The sequence below is a fragment of the Cherax quadricarinatus genome, chromosome 4, assembly GCF_038502225.1.
Source record: "Cherax quadricarinatus isolate ZL_2023a chromosome 4, ASM3850222v1, whole genome shotgun sequence".
Taxonomy (NCBI): domain Eukaryota; kingdom Metazoa; phylum Arthropoda; class Malacostraca; order Decapoda; family Parastacidae; genus Cherax; species Cherax quadricarinatus.
Genome location: NC_091295.1, coordinates 70029978 through 70052576, shown reverse-complemented (window position 1 = coordinate 70052576; position 22599 = coordinate 70029978). Strand labels below are relative to the sequence as shown.

General features: G+C 53.4%; 1 protein-coding gene across 4 annotated transcripts in view; it reads left to right on the top strand.

The window, feature by feature from the left end:
* Positions 1-22599, top strand: part of LOC128684450 (NAD kinase) — a 174735-nt gene that overhangs the window by 82210 nt on the left and 69926 nt on the right. The window contains exon 1 of one of the 4 annotated variants that reach the window (XM_070097499.1): positions 546-1938. The exons of 1 other annotated variant lie outside the window; for it this stretch is intronic. In XM_070097499.1, the coding sequence (XP_069953600.1) occupies positions 878-1938 (1061 nt within the window). In that variant the 5' untranslated portion in view covers positions 546-877. Of the gene's footprint in view, positions 1-545; positions 1939-22599 lie in introns of those variants that run through there. 2 more of the 4 variants (XM_070097498.1, XM_070097493.1) reach the window with 2 other exon arrangements.

The window sequence follows — 22599 nt, the reverse complement described above, 5'->3', positions numbered from 1 at the left end:
TAAGACGAGGAGACACGGGATACATAGCCTGGCACTGGTGCGCCCAGGCTGGCACTGGTGCGCCCAGGCTAGCACTGGTGAGCCCAGACTGGCACTGGTGCACCCAGGCTGGCACTGGTGAGCCCAAGCTGGCACTGGTGAGCCCAGGCTGGCACTGGCGAGCCCCAGGCTGGCACTGGTGCGCCCAGGCTAGCACTGGTGCGCCCAGGCTAGCACTGGTGAGCCCAGACTGGCACTGGTGCACCCAGGCTGGCACTGGTGAGCCCAAGCTGGCACTGGTGAGCCCAGGCTGGCACTGGTGCGCCCAGGCTAGCACTGGTGCGCCCAGGCTAGCACTGGTGCACCCAGGCTGGCACTGGTGCACCCAGGCTAGCACTGGTGCACCCAGGCTAGCACTAGTGCGCCCAGGCTGGCACTGGTGCGCCCTGGCTGGCACTGGTGCGCCCAGGCTAGCACTGGTGAGCCCAGGCTGGCACTGGTGCACCCAGGCTAGCACTGGTGAGCCCAGACTGGCACTGGTGCACCCAGGCTGGCACTGGTGAGCCCAGGCTGGCACTGGTGAGCCCAGGCTGGCACTGGTGAGCCCCAGGCTGGCACTGGTGCGCCCAGGCTAGCACTGGTGAGCCCAGGCTGGCACTGGTGAGGCCAGGCTGGCACTGGTGAGCCCAGGCTGGCACTGATTAATTACATCGTGTGATGTATTCATTTTAGGTGGTAGGTAAGAGACGGTGGCAACAAGCAGGTGAGAGGTGTGATGGTGTGGCAGCCTGCGGGTGGCGGTGATGGCGGGTGCGTGGGCGAGCCTCCAGCGGGCTAACAAAGGTCTAGTAGAACCCAGAAGGCGGCGCCCGTGTGGGTCCCGCCCACACTGGGTGGGATGGGCGGCCGCTGCAGCAGGACTCATCATATAGATGACAGCAACTGGGTACTGGGCGCCCCAGCCACTCAACACACTCATCAACCTTCCTTCAAGTCTGCGGCTACGTCTGTGACCCCTCACACTTGTTACCAGAGTCATCGCGTGGTTCCAGATGACCTAACCCAGGTGAGCGTGGCCCATGACCACCCACATGATGGGTGGCCTGCCTCTACAAGTCATCAGCATTGTGTTTCTGGTGACACGGGCAGCGCCCCGTCTTTGAGGGCAAGTGTTCTCAGTAGAGTGACCTCGCTCAGCAGCCGCATGTGCCAACAGCTGCAGCCTCCACGCTCCACAGATGCACTGCTCTCTGCTACCTCCCGTCGCACTGGAAATCCAGCAGTAAATGAGGCGGAAGCCGCTTCCTGTTGCAGCAGTGACGAACAGTGTGTGTGGGGCCGGACCAGCAGTGTAGCACGGGTCGTCACTCTGTCGGTGGACGCGTTGACACACACCATGCCGACTACACTCGGGCCACCCACTCCTGCCCCCTCCCAGAATCCTTCTACCTCACCAAACTCCGCAAACACTTATGGAAGTATCAGTGAAAACCTTAAACTCTCAGATGATATGCAAATAAATAGTGTTGTCAAGGAAAAACTTTGGGAAAATAAGAATGACGTGAAACATATGGCGGGAATGTGTGTCTGCATCACCGCCAGTTGCAAACACAATAGTTGTTATGAGTCATGTACAAACGATATTAACAATGCTGCTAAGAGATCAGAAAGCAAATGTGGCCATGTTGTGGCAGAGTGTAGAAACGTGAGCTCGTCTTGTGTTGCTACTAGTGTAGATGGTGGCGGCCAGAGGACGTTAGTGGTTACACGGGCTCAAACAGCACAGGTTGGAGGGCGAGCCAGTCAGAGGATTTCTTTGCCCGAGGATCACAAACACTGGGTTGGACACAAACATGATGTAGGCGTCAACCACGACCACAACCACAACCTGGGTCTCGCCTCTCCCCTGCAGCTGAAGCGCTCCTTCTGGTGGGACCAGTTCCTCACTCATTTCCTGCGGTAAGAATCAAATTTTACTTTTGCCTTCTGAGGATAACATCAGAGTAAAGATTTTTTTTATTTCAAAAGTTAAAGGCATTCTCTGAAAAAAAATGACTAGGTAGAGAGAGAGAGAGAGAGAGAGAGAGAGAGAGAGAGAGAGAGAGGGAGGGAGGGAGGGAGGGAGGGAGGGAGGGCGGGGATAACAGATTCCTTGATTACATATTTAAAGTTACAAGAGCAGAGCTGTGCTTGGGTCTCTTAATATAATAGTTTACAGTTGTTATCACGCAAAATTAGTCTTGGCTCCAGCAGTGTGACACTAGTCTTGGCTCCAGCAGTGTGACACTCGTCTTGGCTCCAGCAGTGTGACACTCGTCTTGGCTCCAGCAGTGTGACACTCGTCTTGGCTCCAGCAGTGTGACACTAGTCTTGGCTCCAGCAGTGTGACACTCGTCTTGGCTCCAGCAGTGTGACACTCGTCTTGGCTCCAGCAGTGTGACACTAGTCTTGGCTCCAGCAGTGTGTCTTGGCTCCAGCACACTCGTCTTGGCTCTAGCAGTGTGACACTCGTCTTGGCTCCAGCAGTGTGACACTCGTCTTGGCTCTAGCAGACACTAGTCTTGGCTCCAGCAGTGTGACACTCGTCTTGGCTCCAGCAGTGTGACACTCGTCTTGGCTCCAGCAGTGTGACACTCGTCTTGGCTCCAGCAGTGTGACACTCGTCTTGGCTCCAGCAGTGTGACACTCGTCTTGGCTCCAGCAGTGTGACACTCGTCTTGGCTCCAGCAGTGTGACACTCGTCTTGGCTCCAGCAGTGTGACACTCGTCTTGGCTCCAGCAGTGTGACACTCGTCTTGGCTCCAGCAGTGTGACACTCGTCTTGGCTCCAGCAGTGTGACACTAGTCTTGGCTCCAGCAGTGTGACACTCGTCTTGGCTCCAGCAGTGTGACACTAGTCTTGGCTCCAGCAGTGTGACACTAGTCTTGGCTCCAGCAGTGTGACACTCGTCTTGGCTCCAGCAGTGTGACACTCGTCTTGGCTCCAGCAGTGTGACACTCGTCTTGGCTCCAGCAGTGTGACACTCGTCTTGGCTCCAGCAGTGTGACACTCGTCTTGGCTCCAGCAGTGTGACACTCGTCTTGGCTCCAGCAGTGTGACACTCGTCTTGGCTCCAGCAGTGTGACACTAGTCTTGGCTCCAGCAGTGTGACACTCGTCTTGGCTCCAGCAGTGTGACACTAGTCTTGGCTCCAGCAGTGTGACACTCGTCTTGGCTCCAGCAGTGTGACACTCGTCTTGGCTCCAGCAGTGTGACACTCGTCTTGGCTCCAGCAGTGTGACACTCGTCTTGGCTCCAGCAGTGTGACACTCGTCTTGGCTCCAGCAGTGTGACACTCGTCTTGGCTCCAGCAGTGTGACACTCGTCTTGGCTCCAGCAGTGTGACACTCGTCTTGGCTCCAGCAGTGTGACACTCGTCTTGGCTCCAGCAGTGTGACACTCGTCTTGGCTCCAGCAGTGTGACACTCGTCTTGGCTCCAGCAGTGTGACACTCGTCTTGGCTCCAGCAGTGTGACACTCGTCTTGGCTCCAGCAGTGTGACACTCGTCTTGGCTCCAGCAGTGTGACACTCGTCTTGGCTCCAGCAGTGTGACACTCGTCTTGGCTCCAGCAGTGTGACACTCGTCTTGGCTCCAGCAGTGTGACACTCGTCTTGGCTCCAGCAGTGTGACACTCGTCTTGGCTCCAGCAGTGTGACACTCGTCTTGGCTCCAGCAGTGTGACACTCGTCTTGGCTCCAGCAGTGTGACACTCGTCTTGGCTCCAGCAGTGTGACACTCGTCTTGGCTCCAGCAGTGTGACACTCGTCTTGGCTCCAGCAGTGTGACACTCGTCTTGGCTCCAGCAGTGTGACACTCGTCTTGGCTCCAGCAGTGTGACACTCGTCTTGGCTCCAGCAGTGTGACACTCGTCTTGGCTCCAGCAGTGTGACACTCGTCTTGGCTCCAGCAGTGTGACACTCGTCTTGGCTCCAGCAGTGTGACACTCGTCTTGGCTCCAGCAGTGTGACACTCGTCTTGGCTCCAGCAGTGTGACACTCGTCTTGGCTCCAGCAGTGTGACACTCGTCTTGGCTCCAGCAGTGTGACACTCGTCTTGGCTCCAGCAGTGTGACACTCGTCTTGGCTCCAGCAGTGTGACACTCGTCTTGGCTCCAGCAGTGTGACACTCGTCTTGGCTCCAGCAGTGTGACACTCGTCTTGGCTCCAGCAGTGTGACACTCGTCTTGGCTCCAGCAGTGTGACACTCGTCTTGGCTCCAGCAGTGTGACACTCGTCTTGGCTCCAGCAGTGTGACACTCGTCTTGGCTCCAGCAGTGTGACACTCGTCTTGGCTCCAGCAGTGTGACACTCGTCTTGGCTCCAGCAGTGTGACACTCGTCTTGGCTCCAGCAGTGTGACACTCGTCTTGGCTCCAGCAGTGTGACACTCGTCTTGGCTCCAGCAGTGTGACACTCGTCTTGGCTCCAGCAGTGTGACACTCGTCTTGGCTCCAGCAGTGTGACACTCGTCTTGGCTCCAGCAGTGTGACACTCGTCTTGGCTCCAGCAGTGTAACACTCGTCTTGGCTCCAGCAGTGTAACACTCGTCTTGGCTCCAGCAGTGTAACACTCGTCTTGGCTCCAGCAGTGTGACACTCGTCTTGGCTCCAGCAGTGTGACACTCGTCTTGGCTCCAGCAGTGTGACACTCGTCTTGGCTCCAGCAGTGTAACACTCGACTTGGCTCCAGCGGTGTAACACTTGGCTCCAGCAGTGTAACACTTGTCTTGGCTCCAGCAGTGTGACACTCGTCTTGGCTCCAGCAATGTAACACTCGTCTTTGCTCCAGCAGTGTGACACTTGTCTTGGCTCCAGCAGTGTGACACTTGTCTTGGCTCCAGCAGTGTGACACTTGTCTTGGCTCCAGCAGTGTGACACTCGTCTTGGCTCCAGCAGTGTGACACTCGTCTTGGCTCCAGCAGTGTAACACTCGTCTTGGCTCCAGTGGTGTAACACTCGTCTTGGCTCCAGCAGTGTAACACTCGTCTTGACTCCAGCAGTGTAACACTCGTCTTGGCTCCAGCAGTGTAACACTCGTCTTGGCTCCAGCAGTGTGACACTCGTCTTGGCTCCAGCAGTGTAACACTCGTCTTGGCTCCAGCATTGTAACACTCGTCTTGGCTCCAGCAGTGTGACACTCGTCTTGGCTCCAGCAGTGTAACACTCGTCTTGGCTCCAGCAGTGTGAAACTCGTCTTGGCTCCAACAGTGTAACTGGCTCCAGCAGTGTAACACTAGTCTTGGCTCCAGCGGTGTGACACTCGTCTTGGCTCCAGCAGTGTGACACTCGTCTTGGCTCCAGTAGTGTCACACTCGTCTTGGCTCCAGCAGTGTGACACTTGCCTTGGCTCCAGCAGTGTGACACTCGTCTTTGCTCCAGCAGTGTGACACTCGTCTTGGCTGCAGCAGTGTGACACTCGTCTTGGCTCCAGCAGTGTGACACTTGTCTTGGCTCCAGCAGTGTAACACTCGTCTTGGCTCCAGCAGTGTAACACTCGTTTTGGCTCCAGCAGTGTAACACTCGTCTCGGCTCCAGCAGTGTAACACTCGTCTCGACTCCAGCAGTGTGACACTCGTCTTGACTCCAGCAGTGTGACACTCGTCTTGGCTCCAGCAGTGTAACACTCGTCTTGGCTCCAGCAGTGTAACACTCGTCTTGGCTCCAGCAGTGTAACACTCGTCTTGGCTCCAGCAGTGAGACACTCGTCTTGGCTCCAGCAGTGTAACTGGCTCCAGCAGTGTAACACTGGTCTTGGCTCCAGCAGTGTGACACTTGTCTTGGCTCCAGCAGTGTGACACTCGTCTTGGCTCCAGCAGTGTGACTCTCGTCTTGGCTCCAGCAGTGTGACACTCGTCTTGGCTCCAGCAGTGTGACAATCGTCTTGGATCCAGCAGTGTAACTGGCTCCAGCAGTGTAACACTGGTCTTGGCTCCAGCAGTGTGACACTTGTCTTGGCTCCAGCAGTGTAACACTCGTCTTGGCTCCAGCAGTGTGACACTCGTCTTGGCTCCAGCAGTGTGACACTCGTCTTGGCTCCAGCAGTGTGACAATCGTCTTGGCTCCAGCAGTGTGACACTTGTCTTGGCTCCAGCAGTGTGACACTCGTCCTGGCTCCAGCAGTGTGACACTCGTCTTGGCTCCAGCAGTGTGACACTTGTATTGGCTCCAGCAGTGTGACACTCGTCTTGGCTCCAGCAGTGTGTCATTCGTCTTGGCTCCTGCAGTGTGACACTCGTCTTGGCTCCTGCAGTGTAACACTCGTCTTGGCTCCAGCAGTGTGACACTCATCTTGGCTCCAGCAGTGTGTCATTCGTCTTGGCTCCTGCAGTGTGACACTCGTCTTGGCTCCAGCAGTGTGACAATCGTCTTGGCTCCAGCAGTGTGTCATTCGTCTTGGCTCCTGCAGTGTGACACTCGTCTTGGCTCCAACAGTGTAGCACTCGTCTTGGCTCCAGCAGTGTAACACTCGTCTTGGCTCCAGCAGTGTAACACTCGTCTTGGCTCCAGCAGTGTAACACTCGTCTTGGCTCCAACAGTGTGACACTCGTCTTGGCTCCAACAGTGTGACACTCGTCTTGGCTCCAGCAGTATAACACTCGTCTTGGCTCCAGCAGTGTAACTGGCTCCATCAGTGTAACACTCGTCTTGGCTCCAGCAATGTGACACTCGTCTTGGCTCCAACAGTGTGTCTCTCGTCTTGGCTCCAGCAGTGTAACACTCGTCTTGGCTCCAGCAGTGTAACTCTCGTCTTGGCTCCAACAGTGTAACACTCGTCTTGGCTCCAGCAGTGTAACTCTCGTCTTGGCTCCAGCAGTGTAACTCTCGTCTTGGCTCCAACAGTGTAACACTCGTCTTGGCTCCAACAGTGTAACACTCGTCTTGGCTCCAGTAGTGTCACACTCGTCTTGGCTCCAGCAGTGTGACACTTGCCTTGGCTCCTGCAGTGTCACACTCGTCTTTGCTCCAGCAGTGTAACACTCGTCTCGACTCCAGCAGTGTGACACTTGTCTTGGCTCCAGCAGTGTGACACTAGTCTTGGATCCAGCAGTGTAACACTCGTCTTGGCTCCAGCAGTGTAACACTCGTCTCGACTCCAGCAGTGTGACACTAGTCTTGGATCCAGCAGTGTAACACTCGTCTCGACTCCAGCAGTGTAACACTCGTCTTGGATCCAGCAGTGTAACACTCGTCTTGGCTCCAGCAGTGTGACACTCGTCTTGGCTACAGCAGTGTAACAGTCGTCTTGGCTCCAGCAGTGTAACACTCGTCTTGGCTCCAGCAGTGTAACACTCGTCTTGGCTCCAGCAGTGAGACACTCGTCTTGGCTCCAGCAGTGTAACTGGCTCCAGCAGTGTAACACTGGTCTTGGGTCCAGCAGTGTGACACTTGTCTTGGCTCCAGCAGTGTAACACTCGTCTTGGCTCCAGCAGTGTGACACTCGTCTTGGCTCCAGCAGTGTGACACTCGTCTTGGCTCCAGCAGTCTGACAATCGTCTTGGCTCCAGCAGTGTGACACTTGTCTTGGCTCCAGCAGTGTGACACTCGTCCTGGCTCCAGCAGTGTGACACTCGTCTTGGCTCCAGCAGTGTGACACTTGTATTGGCTCCAGCAGTGTGACACTCGTCTTGGCTCCAGCAGTGTGACACTCATCTTGGCTCCAGCAGTGTGATATTCGTCTTGGCTCCAGCAGTGTGACACTCATCTTGGCTCCTGCAGTGTGACACTCGTCTTGGCTCCAACAGTGTAGCACTCGTCTTGGCTCCAGGAGTGTGACACTTGTCTTGGCTCCAGCTGTGTGACACTCGTCTTGGCTCCAGCAGTGTGACACTCGTCTTGGCTCCAGCAGTGTGACACTCGTCTTGGCTCCAGCAGTGTAACACTCATCTTGGCTCCAGCAGTGTGACAATTGTCTTGGCTCCAGCAGTGTGACACTCGTCTTGGCTCCAACAGTGTAGCACTCGTCTTGGCTCCAGCAGTGTGACAATTGTCTTGGCTCCAGCAGTGTGACACTCGTCTTGGCTCCAGCAGTGTAACACTCATCTTGGCTCCAGCAGTGTGACACTCGTCTTGGCTCCAACAGTGTGACAATTGTCTTGGCTCCAGCAGTGTGACACTCGTCTTGGCTCCAGCAGTGTGACAATTGTCTTGGCTCCAGCAGTGTAACACTCGTCTTGGCTCCAGCAGTGTAACACTCGTCTTGGCTCCAGCAGTGTGACACTCGTCTTGGCTCCAACAGTGTGACACTCGTCTTGGCTCCAGCAGTGTAACACTCGTCTTGGCTCCAGCAGTGTAACTGGCTCCAGCAGTGTTACACTCGTCTTGGCTCCAGCAGTGTAACTGGCTCCAACAGTGTGACACTCGTCTTGGCTCCAGCAGTGTAACACTCGTCTTGGCTCCAGCAGTGTAACTGGCTCCAGCAGTGTTACACTCGTCTTGGCTCCAGCAGTGTAACTGGCTCCAACAGTGTGACACTCGTCTTGGCTCCAGCAGTGTAACACTCGTCTTGGCTCCAGCAATGTGACACTCGTCTTGGTTCCAGCAGTGTAACACTCGTCTTGGCTCCAGCAATGTGACACTCGTCTTGGCTCCAGCAGTGTAACACTCGTCTTGGCTCCAGCAATGTGACACTCGTCTTGGCTCCAGCAGTGTAACTCTCGTCTTGGTTCCAGCTGTGTAACACTCGTCTTGGCTCCAGCAGTGTGACACTCGTCTTGGCTCCAGCAGTGTGACACTTGTCTTGGCTCCAGCAGTGTGACACTCGTCTTGGCTCCAGCAGTGTAACACTCGTCTTGGCTCCAGCAGTGTAACACTCGTCTTGGCTCCAGCAGTGTAACACTCGTCTTGGCTCCAGCAGTGTGACACTCGTCTTGGCTCCAGCAGTGTGACACTTGTCTTGGCTCCAGCAGCGTGACACTCGTCTTGGCTCCAGCAGTGTAATACTCGTCTCGGCTCCAGCAGTGTAACACTCGTCTTGGCTCCAGGAGTGTGACGCTTGTCTTGGCTCCAGCAGCGTGACACTTGTCTTGGCTCCAGCAGTGTGACACTCGTCTTGGCTCCAGCAGTGTGACACTCGTCTTGACTCCAGCAAACACTCGTCTTGGCTCCAGCAGTGTAACTGGCTCCAGCAGTGTGACACTTGTCTTGGCTCCAGCAGTGTGACACTCGTCTTGGCTCCAGCAGTGTGACACTTGTCTTGGCTCCAGCAGTGTGACACTCGTCTTGGCTCCAGCAGTGTGACACTCGTCTTGGCTCCAGCAGTGTAACACTCGTCTTGGCTCCAGCAGTGTAACACTCGTCTTGGCTCCAGCAGTGTGACACTCGTCTTGGCTCCAGCAGTGTGACACTCGTCTTGGCTCCAGCAGTGTGACACTCGTCTTGGCTCCAGCAGTGTGACACTCGTCTTAGCTCCAGCAGTGCAACAATCGTCTTGGCTCCAGCAGTGTAACACTCGTCTTGGCTCCAGCAGTGTAACACTCATCTTGGCTCCAGCAGTGTGACAATTGTCTTGGCTCCAGCAGTGTAACACTCGTCTTGGCTCCAGCAGTGTAACACTCGTCTTGGCTCCAGCAATGTGACACTCGTCTTGGCTCCAACAGTGTGACACTCGTCTTGGCTCCAGCAGTGTAACACTCGTCTTGGCTCCAGCAGTGTAACTGGCTCCAGCAGTGTTACACTCGTCTTGGCTCCAGCAATGTGACACTCGTCTTGGCTCCAACAGTGTGACACTCGTCTTGGCTCCAGCAGTGTAACTCTCGTCTTGGTTCCAGCAGTGTAACACTTGTCTTGGTTCCAGCTGTGTAACACTCGTCTTGGCTCCAGCAGTGTAACTGGCTACAGCAGTGTAACACTCGTCTTGGCTCCAGCAGTGTAACACTCGTCTTGGATCCAGCAGTGTAACTGGCTCCAGCAGTGTAACACTCGTCTTGGCTCCAGCAGTGTGACACTTGTCTTGGCTCCAGCAGTGTGACACTTGTCTTGGCTCCAGTAGTGTAACACTCGTTTTGGCTCCTGCAGTGTGACACTCGTCTTGGCTCCAGCAGTGTGACACTCGTCTTGGCTCCAGCAGTGTGACACTTGTCTTGGCTCCAGCAGTGTGACACTCGTCTTGGCTCCAGCAGTGTAATACTCGTCTCGGCTCCAGCAGTGTAACACTCGTCTTGGCTCCAGGAGTGTGACGCTTGTCTTGGCTCCAGCAGCGTGACACTTGTCTTGGCTCCAGCAGTGTGACACTCGTCTTGGCTCCAGCAGTGTGACACTCGTCTTGACTCCAGCAGTGTAACACTCGTCTTGGCTCCAGCAGTGTAACTGGCTCCAGCAGTGTGACACTCGTCTTGGCTCCAGCAGTGTGACACTTGTCTTGGCTCCAGCAGTGTGACACTCGTCTTGGCTCCAGCAGTGTGACACTCGTCTTGGCTCAAGCAGTGTAACACTCGTCTTGGCTCCAGGAGTGTGACACTTGTCTTGGCTCCAGGAGTGTGACACTTGTCTTGGCTCCAGCAGTGTGACACTTGTCTTGGCTCCAGCAGTGTGACACTCGTCTTGGCTCCAGCAGTGTGACACTCGTCTTGGCTCCAGCAGTGTAACACTCGTCTTGGCTCCAGCAGTGTAACACTCGTCTTGGCTCCAGCAGTGTAACTCTCGTCTTGGCTCCAGCAGTGTAACACTCGTCTTGGCTCCAGCAGTGTAACACTCGTCTTGGCTCCAGCAGTGTAACACTCGTCTTGGCTCCAGCAGTGTGACACTCGTCTTGGCTCCAGCAGTGTGACACTCGTCTTGGCTCCAGCAGTGTAACACTCGTCTTGGCTCCAGCAGTGTGACACTCGTCTTGGCTCCAGCAGTGTGACACTCGTCTTGGCTCCAGCAGTGTGACACTCGTCTTGGCTCCAGCAGTGTGACACTCGTCTTGGCTCCAGCAGTGTGACACTCGTCTTGGCTCCAGCAGTGTGACACTCGTCTTGGCTCCATCAGTGTGACACTCGTCTTGGCTCCAGCAGTGTGACACTCGTCTTGGCTCCAGCAGTGTGACACTCGTCTTGGCTCCAGCAGTGTGACACTCGTCTTGGCTCCAGCAGTGTGACACTCGTCTTGGTTCCAACAGTGTGACACTCGTCTTGGCTCCAGCAGTGTGACACTCGTCTTGGCTCCAGCAGTGTGACACTCGTCTTGGCTCCAGTAGTGTGACACTCGTCTTGGCTCCAACAGTGTGACACTCGTCTTGGCTCCAGCAGTGTGACACTCGTCTTGGCTCCAGGAGTGTAACACTCGTCTTGGCTCCAGGAGTGTAACACTCGTCTTGGCTCCATCAGTGTGACACTCGTCTTGGCTCCAGCAGTGTGACACTCGTCTTGGCTCCAGCAGTGTGACACTCGTCTTGGCTCCAGCAGTGTGACACTCGTATTGGCTCCAGCAGTGTGACACTTGTCTTGGCTCCAGCAGTGTGACACTCGTTTTGGCTCCAGCAGTGTGACATTTGGCTCCAGCGGTGTAACACTTGGCTCCAGGAGTGTAACACTTGTCTTGGCTCCAGTAGTGTGACACTCGTCTTGGCTCCAGCAATGTCAAACTCGTCTTGGCTCCAGCATTGTGACACTTGTCTTGGTTTCAGCAGTGTGACATTTGTCTTGGCTCCAGCAGTGTGACACTCGTCTTGCCTCCAGCAGTGTAACACTCGTCTTGGCTTCAGCAGTGTAACACTCGTCTTGGCTCCAGCAGTGTAACACTCGTCTTGGCTCCAGCAGTGTAACACTCGTCTTGGCTCCAGCAGTGTAACACTCGTCTTGGCTCCAGCAGTGTGACACTCGTCTTGGCTCCAGCAGTGTAACACTCGTCTTGGCTCCAGCAGTGTGAAACTCGTGTTGGCTCCAACAGTGTAACACTCGTCTTGGCTCCAGCAGTGTAACACTCGTCTTGGCTCCAGCATTGTGACACTTGTCTTGGTTTCAGCAGTGTGACATTTGTCTTGGCTCCAGCAGTGTGACACTCGTCTTGGCTCCAGCAGTGTAACACTCGTCTTGGCTCCAGCATTGTGACACTTGTCTTGGTTTCAGCAGTGTGACATTTGTCTTGGCTCCAGCAGTGTGACATTTGTCTTGGCTCCAGCAGTGTGACACTCGTCTTGGCTTCAGCAGTGTAACACTCGTCTTGGCTCCAGCAGTGTAACACTCGTCTTGGCTCCAGCAGTGTGAAACTCGTGTTGGCTCCAACAGTGTAACACTCGTCTTGCCTCCAGCAGTGTAACACTCGTCTTGGCTTCAGCAGTGTAACACTCGTCTTGGCTCCAGCAGTGTAACACTCGTCTTGGCTCCAGCAGTGTAACACTCGTCTTGGCTCCAGCAGTGTGAAACTCGTGTTGGCTCCAACAGTGTAACACTCGTCTTGGCTCCAGCAGTGTGAAACTCGTGTTGGCTCCAACAGTGTAACACTCGTCTTGGCTCCAGCAGTGTGAAACTCGTGTTGGCTCCAACAGTGTAACACTCGTCTTGGCTCCAGCAGTGTGAAACTCGTGTTGGCTCCAACAGTGTAACACTCGTCTTGGCTCCAACAGTGTAACACTCGTCTTGGCTCCAGCATTGTGAAACTCGTGTTGGCTCCAACAGTGTAACACTCGTCTTGGCTCCAGCAGTGTAGCACTCGTCTTGGCTCCAGCAGTGTGACACTCGTCTTTGCTCCAGCAGTGTGACACTCGTCTTGGCTGCAGCAGTGTGACACTTGTCTTGGCTCCAGCAGTGTGACACTCGTCTTGGTTCCAGCAGTGTAACACTCGTCTTGGCTCCAGCAGTGTAACACTCGTCTTGGCTCCAGCAGTGTAACACTCGTCTCGGCTCCAGCAGTGTAACACTCGTCTCGACTCCAGCAGTGTGACACTTGTCTTGACTCCAGCAGTGTGACACTCGTCTTGGCTCCAGCAGTGTAACACTCGTCTTGGCTTCAGCAGTGAAACACTCGTCTTGGCTCCAGCAGTCTAACACTCGTCTTGGCTCCAGCAGTCTAACACTCGTCTTGGCTCCAGCACTGTAACACTCGTCCTGGCTCCAGCAGTGTAACACTCGTCTTGGCTCCAGAAGTGTAACACTCGTCTTGGCTCCAGAAGTGTAACACTCGTCTTGGCTCCAGCAGTGTGACACTCGTCTTGGCTCCAGCAGTGAGACACTCGTCTTGGCTCCAGCAGTGTAACTGGCTCCAGCAGTGTGACACTCGTCTTGGATCCAGCAGTGTAACTGGCTCCAGCAGTGTAACACTTCTCTTGGCTCCAGCAGTGTGACACTTCTCTTGGCTCCAGCAGTGTAACACTTGTCTTTGCTCCAGCAGTGTGACACTCGTCTTGGCTCCAGCAGTGTGACAATCGCCTTGGCTCCAGCAGTGTGACACTCGTCCTGGCTCCAGCAGTGTGACACTCGTCTTGGCTCCAGCAGTGTGACACTCGTCTTGGCTTCAGCAGTGTGACACTTGTCTTGGCTCCAGCAGTGTGACATTCGTCTTGGCTCCAGCAGTGTGACACTCGTCTTGGCTCCAGCAGTGTAACACTCGTCTTGGCTCCAGCAGTGTAGCACTCCTCTTGGCTCCAGGAGTGTGACACTTGTCTTGGCTCCAGCAGTGTGACACTCGTCTTAGCTCCAGCAGTGTGACACTCGTCTTGGCTCCAGCAGTGTGACACTCGTCTTGGCTCCAGCAGTGTGACACTCGTCTTGGCTCCAGCACTGTAACACTCGTCTTGGCTCCAGCAGTGTAACACTCGTCTTGGCTCCAGCAGTGTGACAATTGTCTTGGCTCCAGCAGTGTAACACTCGTCTTGGCTCCAGCAGTGTAACACTCGTCTGGGCTCCAGCAATGTGACACTCGTCTTGGGTCCAACAGTGTGACACTCGTCTTGGCTCCAGCAGTGTAACACTCGTCTTGGCTCCAGCAGTGTAACACTCGTCTTGGCTCCAGCAATGTGACACTCGTCTTGGCTCCAACAGTGTGTCTCTCGTCTTGGCTCCAGCAGTGTGACACTCGTCTTGGCTCCAGCAGTGTAACACTCGTCTTGGTTCCAGCAGCGTAACAATCGTCGTGGCTCTAGCAGTGTAACAATCGTCTTTGCTCCAGCAGTGTAACGCTCGTCTTGGCTCCAGCAGTGTAACAATCGTCTTGGTTCCAGCAGTGTAACAATCGTCTTGGCTCCAGCAGTGTAACACTCGTCTTGACTCCAGCAGTGTGACACTCGTCTTGGCTCCAGCAGTGTGACACTCGTCTTGGCTCCAGCAGTGTGACACTCGTCTTGGCTCCAGCAGTGTGACACTCGTCTTGGCTCCAGCAGTGTGACACTCGTCTTGGCTCCAGCAGTGTGACACTTGTCTTGGCTCCAGCAGTGTGACACTCGTTCTGGCTCCAGCAGTGTAACACTCGTCTTGGCTCCAGCAGTGTAACACTCGTCTTGGCTCCAGCAGTGTGACACTTGTCTTGGCTCTAGCAGTATGACACTTGCCTTGGCTCCAGCAGTGTGACACTCGTCTTGACACCAGCAGTGTGACACTCGTCTTGGCTCCAGACTTGTAACACTCGTCTTGGCTCCAGCAGTGTAACACTCGTCTTGGTTCCAGCAGTGTAACACTCGTATTGGCTCCAGTAGTGTGACACTCGTCTTGGCTCCAGCAGTGTAACACTCGTCTTGGTTCCAGCAGTGTAACACTCGTATTGGCTCCAGCAGTGTAACACTCGTCTTGGCTCCAGCAGTGTAACTCTCGTCTTGGTTCCAGCAGTGTAACACTCGTCTTGGCTCCAGCAGTGTGACACTCGTCTTGGCTCCAGCAGTGTAACACTCGTCTTGGCTCCAGCAGTGTGAAACTCGTCTTGGCTCCAACAGTGTAACTGGCTCCAGCAGTGTAACACTCGTTTTGGCTCCAGCAGTGTGACACTCGTCTTGGCTCCAGCAGTGTAACACTCGTCTTGACTCCAGCAGTGTGACACTCGTTTTGGCTCCAGCAGTGTGACACTCGTCTTGGTTCAAGCAGTGTGACACTCGTCTCGACTCCAGCAGTGTGACACTCGTCTCGACTCCAGCAGTGTGACACTCGTCTTGACTCCAGCAGTGTGACACTCGTCTTGACTCCAGCAGTGTGACACTCGTCTTGGCTCCAGCAGTGTAACACTCGTTTTGGCTTCAGCAGTGTAACACTTGTATTGATTCCAGCAGTGTGACACTCGTCTTGGATCCAGCAGTGTAACACTCGTCTTGGCTCCAGCAGTGTAACATTTGTCTTGGCTCCAGCAGTGTAACACTCGTCTTGGCTCCAGCAGTGTAACACTCGTCTTCGCTCCAGCAGTGTAACACTCGTCTCGACTCCAGCAGTATGACACTCGTCTTGACTCCAGCATTGTGACACTCGTCTTGGCTCCAGCAGTGTAACACTCGTCTTGGCTTCAGCAGTGTAACACTCGTCTTGGCTCCAGCAGTGTGACACTCGTCTTGGATCCAGCAGTGTAACACTCGTCTCGGCTCCAGCAGTGTAACACTTGTCTTGGCTCCAGCATTGTAACACTCGTCTTGTCTCCAGCAGTGTGACACTCGTCTTGGCTCCAGCAGTGTGACACTCGTCTTGGCTCCAGCAGTGTGACACTCGTCTTGGCTCCAGCAGTGTGACACTCGTCTTGGATCCAGCGGTGTAACTGGCTCCAGCAGTGTAACACTGGTCTTGGCTCCAGCAGTGTAACTGGCTCCAGCAGTGTAACACTGGTCTTGGCTCCAGCAGTGTGACACTTGTCTTTGCTCCAGCAGTGTAACACTCGTCTTGGCTCCAGCAGTGTGACACTCGTCTTGGCTCCAGCAGTGTGACACTCGTCTTGGCTCCAGCAGTGTGACACTTGTCTTGGCTCAAGCAGTATGACACTTGTCTTGGCTCCAGCAGTGTGACACTCGTCCTGGCTCCAGCAGTGTGACTCTCGTCTTGGCTCCAGGAGTATGACACTCGTCTTGCCTCCAGCAGTGTAACACTCGTCTTGGCTCCAGCAGTGTGACACTTGTCTTGGCTCCAGGAGTGTGACATTAGTCTTGGCTCCAGCAGTGTGACACTTGTCTTGGCTTCAGCAGTGTAACACTCGTCTTGGCTCCAGCAGTGTAACACTCGTCTTGGCTCCAGGAGTGTGACAATTGTCTTGGCTCCAGCAGTGTGACACTCGTCTTGGCTCCAGCAGTGTGACACTCGTCTTGGCTCCAGCAGTGTGACACTCGTCTTGGCTTCAGCAGTGTATCTGGCTCCAGCAGTGTAACACTCGTCTTGGCTCCAGCAGTGTAACACTTGTCTTGGCTCCAGCAGTGTGACTCTCGTCTTGGCTCCAGCAGTGTGACACTCGTCTTGGCTCCAGCAGTGTGACACTCGTCTTGGCTTCAGCAGTGTATCTGGCTCCAGCAGTGTAACACTCGTCTTGGCTCCAGCAGTGTAACACTTGTCTTGGCTCCAGCAGTGTGACTCTCGTCTTGGCTCCAGCAGTGTGACACTCGTCTTGGCTCCAGCAGTGTGACACTCGTCTTGGCTTCAGCAGTGTATCTGGCTCCAGCAGTGTAACACTCGTCTTGGCTCCAGCAGTGTGACACTCGTCTTGGCTCCAGCAGTGTAACACACTGTGTGAAGAAATATTTACCACTGACCTTCAACACTTCTGTTAGTCAGCTTATAAGTGTGATGTTCTAATAACAGTATTTTGTTCAATATTATTCCTAATTCCCTCTCTATTTGTCTCAAGGTTTTACACTTTAGGACAAACACAAGGAAGCTTGGCTAGGCGGCCAGAGGATCGAGCCTCTGCTGCTCCTTGTGCTAAATGATTCCTACGGGTTTAGTGCTATATATATATATTTTAATACCCATAATATGTAGTCCTAATACGGTGTGCCTTTACTCTCACATTCCTATTAATCTTGCGTGTTTGTTATTACTATTTTGTAATTATTTCTCCAAGGTTTCCGCTTATGTATTGTTGGTTGTGACGTGTTGCAGGCACAGTCTTGTGCTGTAAATTTATATTGCATATTTTTAACATTCTCAGTGGTTTTCTCACCTACTGTTTCTTCTCTGATTTCGGAGATTTATAACAAGAACATCATACTTGCTACAGTGTGACAAAATTAATGAGTGGAAGAAAGCCAAAGATCAAACCATGGAGAGTTATCGCCCCGGTAAATGAGGCCAATAAGCGTAATAGAAAAAATACGGAATTGATATTCTGACTTTTTTTTAACTAAGAGCACAAAGATTGGTAGCAAGCAAAACGAAGTTCAGTGTCAGCAAAGTATAAGTTTAGTCCCCCAAGGGACTGTCCTCACACCTCTCCTGTTTCTTGAACATTAAAATGGTATGAAATACCGACAGATTGTTAGGTAAGACACATATGCAACAGTTAGGTATCTTTATTTCGAAACGTTTCGCCTACACAGTAGGCTTCTTCAGTCGAGTACAGAAAGGTTGATAGAAGCAGAAGATACTTGAAGACGATGTAATCAGTCCATCACCCTTAAAGTTTTGAGGTGGTCAGTCCCTCAGTCTGGAGAAGAGCATTGTTCCGTTGTCTGAAACAATATGAAGTTGAAGTGACAGAATGGGGCCTTTATATAGTGCCAGGAGGTGAGACGTAGGTTGCTTTGGGAGGGCAGGTCCTTCTCAAACCCAGCCGTTCTCACTAGTAGAGGTTGTCGAAGTGGTCTGTACCAAGATACCCTTGTGTTGCAGTGTCTGACAGAATGAACATTAAAATGGTATGAAATACCGACAGATTGTTAGGTAAGACACATATGCAACATTTAGGTATCTTTATTTCGAAACGTTTCGCCTACACAGTAGGCTTCTTCAGTCGAGTACAGAAAGGTTGATAGAAGCAGAAGATACTTGAAGACGATGTAATCAGTCCATCACCCTTAAAGTTTTGAGGTGGTCAGTCCCTCAGTCTGGAGAAGAGCATTGTTCCGTTGTCTGAAACAATATGAAGTTGAAGTGACAGAATGGGGCCTTTATATAGTGCCAGGAGGTGAGACGTAGGTTGCTTTGGGAGGGCAGGTCCTTCTCAAACCCAGCCGTTCTCACTAGTAGAGGTTGTCGAAGTGGTCTGTACCAAGATACCCTTGTGTTGTAGTGTCTGACAGAATGAACATTAAAATGGTATGAAATACCGACAGATTGTTAGGTAAGACACATATGCAACAGTTAGGTATCTTTATTTCGAAACGTTTCGCCTACACAGTAGGCTTCTTCAGTCGAGTACAGAAAGGTTGATAGAAGCAGAAGATACTTGAAGACGATGTAATCAGTCCATCACCCTTAAAGTTTTGAGGTGGTCAGTCCCTCAGTCTGGAGAAGAGCATTGTTCCGTTGTCTGAAACAATATGAAGTTGAAGTGACTGAAGGGACTGACCACCTCAAAACTTTAAGGGTGATGGACTGATTACATCGTCTTCAAGTATCTTCTGCTTCTATCAACCTTTCTGTACTCGACTGAAGAAGCCTACTGTGTAGGCGAAACGTTTCGAAATAAAGATACCTAACTGTTGCATATGTGTCTTACCTAACAATCTGTCGGTATTTCATACCATTTTAATGTTCATTCTGTCAGACACTGCAACACAAGGGTATCTTGGTACAGACCACTTCGACAACCTCTACTAGTGAGAACGGCTGGGTTTGAGAAGGACCTCCTGGCACTATATAAAGGCCCCATTCTGTCACTTCAACTTCATATTGTTTCAGACAACGGAACAATGCTCTTCTCCAGACTGAGGGACTGACCACCTCAAAACTTTAAGGGTGATGGACTGATTACATCGTCTTCAAGTATCTTCTGCTTCTATCAACCTTTCTGTACTCGACTGAAGAAGCCTACTGTGTAGGCGAAACGTTTCGAAATAAAGATACCTAACTGTTGCATATGTGTCTTACCTAACAATCTCCTGTTTCTTATCGTAACAGACATAGATAAAACACCAGCATAAGCTTCGTGTTGTCATTCGCTAACGATATCAAAATTATGAAAGTCGCCTCAGTAAAAAGATGCAGAAATATTGTAATGGGGTATTAACACAGTCTTCAAATAAGCAAATGATGTTCAGTGGTGAAAAATTGGTTGTTTAGATATATTTTAAAGAACGAGCACAAAATACAGTACCCTGGCAGACCATCTCACAACTTAAGAAACTGGTAAAATATTAAAAAATAATAATGCCAGATAATATGATTAAAAGCTGAAAAAAAGGACAGTGTAAACAGTGACAACTTTCAAAATATGAACAATAATGCAAATGATAGTAATATTCAGATTGTGTGGTCACATCTATAATATTGTTGTGTGTGCTGACAGCTCCGTTCAAGGCTGGAGAGCAGAGATCGTTTACTGCCCGCAGCTCCGTTCAAGGCTGGAGAGCAGAGATCGTTTACTGCCCGCAGCTCCGTTCAAGGCTGGAGAGAGAGCAGAGAACGTTTACTGCCCGCAGCTCCGTTCAAGGCTGGAGAGCAGAGATCGTTTACTGCCCGCAGCTCCGTTCAAGGCTGGAGAGCAGAGATCGTTTACTGCCCGCAGCTCCGTTCAAGGCTGGAGAGCAGAGATCGTTTACTGCCCGCAGCTCCGTTCAAGGCTGGAGAGCAGAGATCGTTTACTGCCCGCAGCTCCGTTCAAGGCTGGAGAGAGAGCAGAGAACGTTTACTGCCCGCAGCTCCGTTCAAGGCTGGAGAGAGAGCAGAGATCGTTTACTGCCCGCAGCTCCGTTCAAGGCTGGAGAGCAGAGATCGTTTACTGCCCGCAGCTCCGTTCAAGGCTGGAGAGCAGAGATCGTTTACTGCCCGCAGCTCCGTTCAAGACTGGAGAGCAGAGATCGTTTACTGCCCGCAGCTCCGTTCAAGGCTGGAGAGAGAGCAGAGAACGTTTACTGCCCGCAGCTCCGTTCAAGGCTGGAGAGAGAGCAGAGATCGTTTACTGCCCGCAGCTCCGTTCAAGGCTGGAGAGAGAGCAGAGATCGTTTACTGCCCGCAGCTCCGTTCACGGCTGGAGAGAGAGCAGAGACCGTCTACTGCCTGCAGCGCCGTTCAAGGCTGGAGAGAGAGCAGAGAACGTTTACTGCCCGCAGCTCCGTTCAAGGCTGGAGAGAGAGCAGAGATCGTTTACTGCCCGCAGCTCCGTTCAAGGCTGGAGAGAGAGCAGAGATCGTTTACTGCCCGCAGCTCCGTTCAAGGCTGGAGAGAGAGCAGAGATCGTTTACTGCCCGCAGCTCCGTTCAAGGCTGGAGAGCAGAGAACGTTTACTGCCCGCAGCTCCGTTCAAGGCTGGAGAGAGAGCAGAGAACGTTTACTGCCCGCAGCTCCGTTCAAGGCTGGAGAGAGAGCAGAGATCGTTTACTGCCCGCAGCTTCGTTCAAGGCTGGAGAGCAGAGATCGTTTACTGCCCGCAGCTCCGTTCAAGGCTGGAGAGAGAGCAGAGATCGTTTACTGCCCGCAGCTCCGTTCAAGGCTGGAGAGCAGAGATCGTTTACTGCCCGCAGCTCCGTTCAAGGCTGGAGAGAGAGCAGAGATCGTTTACTGCCCGCAGCTCCGTTCAAGGCTGGAGAGCAGAGATCGTTTACTGCCCGCAGCTCCGTTCAAGGCTGGAGAGCAGAGATCGTTTACTGCCCGCAGCTCCGTTCAAGGCTGGAGAGAGAGCAGAGATCGTTTACTGCCCGCAGCTCCGTTCAAGGCTGGAGAGCAGAGATCGTTTACTGCCCGCAGCTCCGTTCAAGGCTGGAGAGAGAGCAGAGATCGTTTACTGCCCGCAGCTCCGTTCAAGGCTGGAGAGCAGAGATCGTTTACTGCCCGCAGCTCCGTTCAAGGCTGGAGAGAGAGCAGAGATCGTTTACTGCCCGCAGCTCCGTTCAAGGCTGGAGAGCAGAGATCGTTTACTGCCCGCAGCTCCATTCAAGGCTGGAGAGCAGAGATCGTTTACTGCCCGCAGCTCCGTTCAAGGCTGGAGAGAGAGCAGAGATCGTTTACTGCCCGCAGCTCCGTTCAAGGCTGGAGAGCAGAGATCGTTTACTGCCCGCAGCTCCGTTCAAGGCTGGAGAGAGAGCAGAGATCGTTTACTGCCCGCAGCTCCGTTCAAGGCTGGAGAGCAGAGATCGTTTACTGCCCGCAGCTCCGTTCAAGGCTGGAGAGAGAGCAGAGATCGTTTACTGCCCGCAGCTCCGTTCAAGGCTGGAGAGCAGAGATCGTTTACTGCCCGCAGCTCCGTTCAAGGCTGGAGAGAGAGCAGAGAACGTTTACTGCCCGCAGCTCCGTTCAAGGCTGGAGAGAGAGCAGAGATCGTTTACTGCCCGCAGCTCCGTTCATGGCTGGAGAGAGCAGAGATCGTTTACTGCCCGCAGCTCCGTTCAAGGCTGGAGAGAGAGCAGAGAACGTTTACTGCCCGCAGCTCCGTTCAAGGCTGGAGAGAGAGCAGAGATCGTTTACTGCCAGCAGCTCCGTTCAAGGCTGGAGAGCAGAGATCGTTTACTGCCCGCAGCTCCGTTCAAGGCTGGAGAGCAGAGATCGTTTACTGCCCGCAGCTCCGTTCAAGGCTGGAGAGAGAGCAGAGATCGTTTACTGCCCGCAGCTCCGTTCAAGGCTGGAGAGAGAGCAGAGAACGTTTACTGCCCGCAGCTCCGTTCAAGGCTGGAGAGAGAGCAGAGAACGTTTACTGCCCGCAGCTCCGTTCAAGGCTGGAGAGAGAGCAGAGATCGTTTACTGCCCGCAGCTCCGTTCAAGGCTGGAGAGAGAGCAGAGATCGTTTACTGCCCGCAGCTCCGTTCAAGGCTGGAGAGAGCAGAGATCGTTTACTGCCCGCAGCTCCGTTCAAGGCTGGAGAGAGCAGAGAACGTTTACTGCCCGCAGCTCCGTTCAAGGCTGGAGAGAGAGCAGAGATCGTTTACTGCCCGCAGCTCCGTTCAAGGCTGGAGAGAGAGCAGAGAACGTTTACTGCCCGCAGCTCCGTTCAAGGCTGGAGAGAGAGCAGAGATCGTTTACTGCCCGCAGCTCCGTTCAAGGCTGGAGAGCAGAGATCGTTTACTGCCCGCAGCTCCCTTCAAGGCTGGAGAGAGAGCAGAGAACGTTTACTGCCCGCAGCTCCGTTCAAGGCTGGAGAGAGAGCAGAGAACGTTTACTGCCCGCAGCTCCGTTCAAGGCTGGAGAGAGAGCAGAGAACGTTTACTGCCCGCAGCTCCGTTCAAGGCTGGAGAGAGAGCAGAGATCGTTTACTGCCCGCAGCTCCGTTCAAGGCTGGAGAGCAGAGATCGTTTACTGCCCGCAGCTCCGTTCAAGGCTGGAGAGAGAGCAGAGAACGTTTACTGCCCGCAGCTCCGTTCAAGGCTGGAGAGAGAGCAGAGAACGTTTACTGCCCGCAGCTCCGTTCAAGGCTGGAGAGAGAGCAGAGATCGTTTACTGCCCGCAGCTCCGTTCAAGGCTGGAGAGAGAGCAGAGAACGTTTACTGCCCGCAGCTCCGTTCAAGGCTGGAGAGCAGAGATCGTTTACTGCCCGCAGCTCCGTTCAAGGCTGGAGAGAGAGCAGAGATCGTTTACTGCCCGCAGCTCCGTTCAAGGCTGGAGAGAGAGCAGAGAACGT